The 6,380-nt window shown below is 38.8% G+C and overlaps 2 protein-coding genes across 4 annotated transcripts; both read right to left on the bottom strand.

The window, feature by feature from the left end:
* Positions 1–7: 7 nt before the first annotated feature.
* Positions 8–936, bottom strand: LOC103390245 (proteinase-activated receptor 3-like; the record flags this gene model as incomplete). The annotated part of the gene is made up of 1 exon (XM_025062584.1): positions 8–936. A coding segment is annotated over exon 1 (819 nt), but the record flags the coding sequence as incomplete, so codon positions are not given.
* A 490-nt stretch (positions 937–1,426) lies between these two features.
* LOC103390233 (proteinase-activated receptor 3-like) lies at positions 1,427–6,364 on the bottom strand. Of its 3 annotated transcripts, none has more exons than XM_025062800.1 (4): positions 6,258–6,364; positions 4,603–4,817; positions 3,129–3,203; positions 1,427–3,056 (listed from the first exon to the last, which is right to left on the bottom strand). In XM_025062800.1, exons 3-4 carry the CDS (start codon positions 3,189–3,191, stop codon positions 2,319–2,321), a joined length of 801 nt encoding a protein of 266 aa, XP_024918568.1. In that variant the 5' UTR covers positions 3,192–3,203; positions 4,603–4,817; positions 6,258–6,364; the 3' UTR covers positions 1,427–2,318. The 3 variants fall into 3 exon arrangements, with proteins under 3 accessions (XP_024918568.1, XP_024918569.1, XP_008324237.1); XM_025062801.1 differs by having other exon boundaries at positions 1,427–3,037; XM_008326015.3 differs by having other exon boundaries at positions 1,427–3,203.
* Positions 6,365–6,380: the final 16 nt, after the last annotated feature.

The raw sequence follows: 6,380 nt of genomic DNA, 5'->3' as shown, positions 1-6,380 counted from the left end.
GTGGTATCTTTTCCTTGTAGAGATAGAGAACCGGCTGGATGGTGCTGCTGAAGTTCATCAGCCCATAGGCCACGTAGTCAATGTAGCAGCGGTACACTTCTCGAGAAAATTTGTCCTCAAAGGGAAACAGCGCCACTGGTGGAAAGTAGTTGAAGACTATGATGGCCAGGATGATGAGAACAAATTTGAAGGCTTTCTTCTTCATGGGGTGCATCTCGTCTCTGCCTGGACCAGACTGCCGTAGCGCCCACAGGATGGCGATGTTGCAGAAGAGCATAAAGGCAAATGTTGCAAGAATTATCCATGTGAAGACCTTCCCAAAGTTGCGGATGTTGTTCACACATTTAGCTGCAGCGTAGGCCAGAATGATGAGCCAGACCACTATGACCAGGACTGCCCTGTGCTGCCGGTCTTTAAGCCTGGTGAAGGTGATCGGATGCAGCACGGCGATATAGCGGTCCAGGCAGATGCAGGACAGGAACAGAGGCGAGGTGTCTTTCATGCCGTAGAAGAAGAGAAGGATGTGCTGGATACTGCTGGTGCTCAGGAAGACGGTGTTGGTCAGCTCAAGAGGAGGGATGAGGCAGAAGAACACGTCTAACACGGCTAGCTGGAGGATATAGATGTCGATGGTGGAGGAGTCACTTCTGTTCTTGTGGATGTGCCACAGCACCATGAGGTTGGCCGGGATACCTAGGAACATGTTGATGAACTGCAGGATCAGGTACCAGATGAGGACGGTGGGCATGTGTCTGCACTGCTCGTATATTGTCTCCTCTCTGTCGGTGTAGTTGAAGGATGAGGAGTTTATGTGGAACTTCTCCATAGTGAACAGGATCTGTTGGGACAGATAGAGAAGAAGAAAAGTCTGCTGTTAAAGACCACAGACAAACACAAACTGTTGAACCTGGTTAACTGAAGAACTTCACATGTTAGAACCTGGGTGGACCTCACTGGAATTTGAAGGTGATTTGTTGTGAAAGGTTGTTGACTTTGTTGTCTTTAAAAGGTGTTTTTATAAAAAAGGCAGTAACAAACACATATACAGCCACACACATATATATATTTATATATATACTGTATACACACACATATATATTTATATATAAATACAGACATATACATATATTGATATACACTTTATACATGCTACATATTTACATAGATATAGTGTATATATGGACTTACATATATGCATGTTTAAATATATCCAAAGGTTTGTAAAATATATATATAGCATATATGTATTAATGTGTATATGTGTACAGTATGCATATACTTGTATAAACTGAATGTATATACATATATACACATATGTATGCTTGTTTGTATATATAAAAAAAATATATGTATATATACACACACACACATTTATACTACATACAATATAAATAAACATATAAACATACATAGACACTCACTCTCTCTCGCTCTCCCTCTCTCCCTCGGTGGCCGTGTCAAAATGACGAGTATGAGTTCATACCATGGAAGAAACCTTGGCGTCCGTTCAGGGCGTGTTCTGGTTTGGTAGACAGACAGTGGTCTCTTGTTCTTTCACAGAATTTATTTACATGCCACCTGTTATAGTTTAGAATTTAAATATGTAAACCCTGCAAGTGTTCACTTTTTATGTGGCTGCATTTGTTGGCATAGCTGTAAAATCTTGTTGTTTGTACTGTTTCTTTGATGACACTAGAATAAATATATATTTCTAAGAATAGTTCAATGTTGTGTGATAGATCTTGAAGATATTACGTTCGGACTTCGGAAGTCGCATAATGTGTCGTGTAATGGGTTTATACAAACATGGACAAACTAAGGCCCGGGGGCCCGATGCGTCCCGTTCATCTTTTTAATCCAGCCCTCCAAACATTTCCAAAATATATAATTTATTTTTATTATCATTATACTTCTGCCTCTTCCCTGTAATACCCATGTTTCCTCAATAGTTGGAGTAGAAAATGACAACAGCATGTTAGCCTTTTTGCATGACTTTTACATGTCATTTATCTTAGTTCTCACGAACACTTTATCTATGCGCTCCTGACTCGCCTCCCCGTTCAATTTTAGTAGAATTGTGGGCAGCGAGTCAAAAAGATTGCCTGCACCTGGTCTTATAAGATTTCTAACATCACACGTGAGTAGAGGCAACAGGGTGAGTACTAAGTCTTCTTCTCCAGGGTTTTGGACGGTGGAGTGTAACCAGAGAAAATGCTCTTGTGTTCGACTTCATGTGGACAATTTCATGATATTATCTAATTATTTAGGAGTAAGGGAACGCATCAAAGGGGAACCTCGTCTTCAGACTCGAGAACAACTTAGGGTTGACAACAGTGAAGATTCTGTGGTATCTTTTCCTTGGAGAGATAGAGAACCGGCTGGATGGTGCTGCTGAAGTCCATCAGCCCAAAGGCCACGTAGTGAATGTAGCAGCGGAACACTTCTGGAGAAAAATAGTCCTGAAAGGGAAACAGCGCCACTGGTGGAAAGTAGTTGAAGACTATGATGGCCAGGATGATGAGAACAAATTTGAAGGCTTTCTTCTTCATGGGGTGCATCTCGTCTCTGCCTGGACCAGACTGCCGTAGCGCCCACAGGATGGCGATGTTGCAGAAGAGCATGAAGGCAAATGTTGCAAGAATCATCCATGTGAAGACCTTCTCAAAGTTGGGGATGTTGCCCACACATTTAGCTGCGGCGTAGGCCAGAATGATGAGCCAGACCACTATGACCAGGACTGCCCTGTGCTGCCGGTCTTTAAGCCTGGTGAAGGTGATCGGATGCAGCACGGCGATATAGCGGTCCAGGCAGATGCAGGACAGAATCAGAGGCGAGGTGTCTTTGATGCCGTAGAAGAAGCGAAGGACGTACCAGGTACTGCTGGTGGTCAGGAAGACGATGTTGGTCAGCTCAAGAGGAGGGATGAGGCAGAAGAACACGTCTAACACGGCTAGCTGGAGGATATAGATGTCGGAGGTGGAGGAGTCACTTCTGTTCTTGTGGATGAGCCACAGCACCATGAGGTTGGCCGGGATACCTAGGAACATGTTGATGAACTGCAGGGTCAGGTACCAGATGAGGACGGTGGGCATGTGTCTGCACTGCTCGTATATTGTCTTCTCTCTGACCGTGTAGTTCAAGGGTCTGACAGACATCAGGAGCACCGAGGAGTTTATGTGGAACTCCTCCATAGTGAACAGGATCTGTTGGGACAGATAGAGAAGAAGAAAAGTCTGCTGTTAAAGACCACAGACAAACACAAACTGTTGAAAGTGATTTGTAGAACTTGTTCACATGTTAGAACCTGGGTGGACCTCACTGGAATTTGAAGGTGATTTGTTGTGAAAGATTGTTGACTCTGTTGTCTTTAAAAGGTGTTTTTATAAAAAGGCAGTAACAAACACATATACACCCACACACCTATATATATATAATATATTTATTTATATATATACAGACATACATATATAGTATATATTCTTTATATATGCTACATATTTACATAGTGTACATATGGACTTACATATATGCATGTTTAAATATATCCAATTGTTTGTGAAATATATGTATATATAGCATATATGTATTAATGTGTATATGTGTACAGTATGTATATATTTGTATAAACTGAATGTACATACATATATACACATATATTTGAATATATGCGATTATGTATATGCATACATAAACACATGTATGCTTGCCTCCATATATAAATATATATACAAACGTAAAATACATACAATATAAATAAACAAACATATAAACATACATAGACACTCACTCTCTCTCGCTCTCCCTCTCTCCCTCGGTGGCCGTATATATATATACACACACACACAGGTATGCATACATGTATAGATATACACATGTATAGTATATACACTTTATATATGCTACATATTTACATAGATATGGTGTATATGGACTTACATATATGCATATCTTATATATCCATATATATCCAAATGTATATGAAATATATGTATATAAAGCATATATATGTATTTATGTGTATATGTGTACAGTATGTATATATTTGTATAAACTGAACGTATATACATATATACACATACATAATACATATTTCTTGAAGGAAACTCCAGAGGCATTTGGTAAAGTTCTATCTATCTACTGTATGTGGAGGACCTTAAAGCGGAGACACACACACACATTAATAAAATGGGATTTTCACCTCTGCTCCAGCAGAGTCTCAGAGCTAATTAAGGCTGTATTTTCTCCACATTGTAGAATGACCAACCATAGATTTTACAATATGAATGCATTTTCTAACCCCAAAATATCAATCCATACTTAATTGTTTTGCACTTATTTATCGAGCATCTAGTATAAATGTAAAGTTAGGCAAACAGAAACCGATGGAGAAAAGATACTAATGTCCATGTCGAACCACTATGACTGTATGTTGGTGAGCTACATATTATTATAGACCAAGTCAACATATTTTATTAACTAACTATCACTGTCAGGGGTAACTGCTGCAAAAGGTCAAATAGGAACATCTAAGTCTGTGCTGATATTCCTTGTGTATTTTATATGTGTATACAGTATAGATATATATATATTAAATGTACTCACCAGTGTCAGCAGGATTCTGGACTGGTCTACTCACACAGCTAATAATCCTCAGGACTGTCTGTTTCACCAGAAGTCCTCACCTTGATATGAAAACAGAAAACACCTTTTGGAAAATGACCCAACACTTTTGGGATCCTGCTTTGTCAGATCGTCCAATCAGAGAAGGGCAACGAGTTGAACATCTCCCCTGGATGACGAGAGGTCTTGTCGGGCCCCTGTAAAAACAAAGAATTCTTTATTAAAAAAAAGAAAAATGAACAAATCGACTCATCAACAATCAACAAAGACCGAGGTGAGAATGATGTTATTGTGCAACAATTATTTAAAAACTCAAACAAAAAAAACAACACCTGTTTGTTTGTTTGACAAACACTGATTGGCAATGATGCAACAAACCAATTGTGCCTGACGGAAAATCGGCAGTAAACAAGTGATGCAACGGGGGCAGAAAAATCACTTCTGATTCAACTCAGTGTAACTCTGAGTAATGTGTCGTCACGTTGTAATGGATCAACTCATTTACAGTGGAGACACCGACAGGTGAAGAGCACATCGTTACACCTGCACCTGAACCACCACAACCAGGGTGTAACCCAGTGTAGGCTTGACTGAATCAAGTAATATATATATATATATATATATATAAATTTAGATTTTTGTTTTTTTACTGGTCTCGATCCTCTTGGGAATATGAAACACTCTCTCTAAGCCCAGACTACACATATTCTAAAACCACTTCACTACATGGTTAACAAGGTTGATCTTTTTTTTTTTTTATTAACAATCAATATGTTGTTTGGCACAGGAAAAAAAAAACAAGTAACAACAATTTAATAAAAATGTTGAATTGACAGTGTGTTAGTGTTTTGACTAAATACAAATAAAGAGAAAAATGAACAAATGTCAAATAATAGATAATAGTTATTTTTTTAATGCCTCTTTTCAGTCAATTATTGCAGCATTAATTCAAACAGTGTGATAATAAACTGTAGTTCTTGGGCTTCAGATGTTTTTACTTATTTCCAGGACATTTTCTAAATATAACGACTAATTTATTTCAGTGATATTTCAACTGCCATGTCTGATTTCTTTTGTCATGATTTCTTCATTCCAAACGTTTTTTCTCCCACTTGTAGCTATGGCTAATCTCCTAATTCAATTTAATTTATAATTCCGACATTTTAAAAAAACTGAAATATCTATTTTTGTTCTGACTTTGTCTCTTGATGATTATTTCTACTGCCGGAACCTGGAGTTTACGGTTTCCTGCCTTCCGCTGGTTGTAAGAGGTCGTGAAGTTAGTAGTTACACCAGCAGAGGGCGCACTTAAGGAATGTATCACTCACAGGCTTCCCGCTGAAATATGCCGAAGAAGCGGCCTGTACTTTTCGTCATCCCCAAAAAATAAGAGAAAATAATATCTTGTAAAGTAAAATAAACAGTTTTGATCATAGCCACGTCGTTGACATGGACTGCAATCACTTAAATAAATTGAAATATTTGTATATTACAGATATCTTATCCATCACTGAATTAGAAAAGAAAAACAGCAGCTAACAATGCTAACTTTTTATCCGTGTTACAGCGTTGTCTCTTATTCCAATAATATGCCAACCAGACCAAGATAAACTAGGAATAACAGAGTTTATTCACACCTGAACGGTCCAGCTTCCATCTTTGGGGTCTACTGCTGCAGTGTAAAGCAAGAACACGGACCACGTTCCACCGTGGGGCCTGGGCAGTAGTCTGTAATATAAGAGCGGTCCCGTGAAGTTATA

The sequence above is a fragment of the Cynoglossus semilaevis genome, chromosome 14, assembly GCF_000523025.1.
Source record: "Cynoglossus semilaevis isolate Cse_v1.0 chromosome 14, Cse_v1.0, whole genome shotgun sequence".
In the NCBI taxonomy this organism is placed as follows: domain Eukaryota; kingdom Metazoa; phylum Chordata; class Actinopteri; order Pleuronectiformes; family Cynoglossidae; genus Cynoglossus; species Cynoglossus semilaevis.
This window is presented reverse-complemented; position numbering and strand designations above follow the sequence as displayed.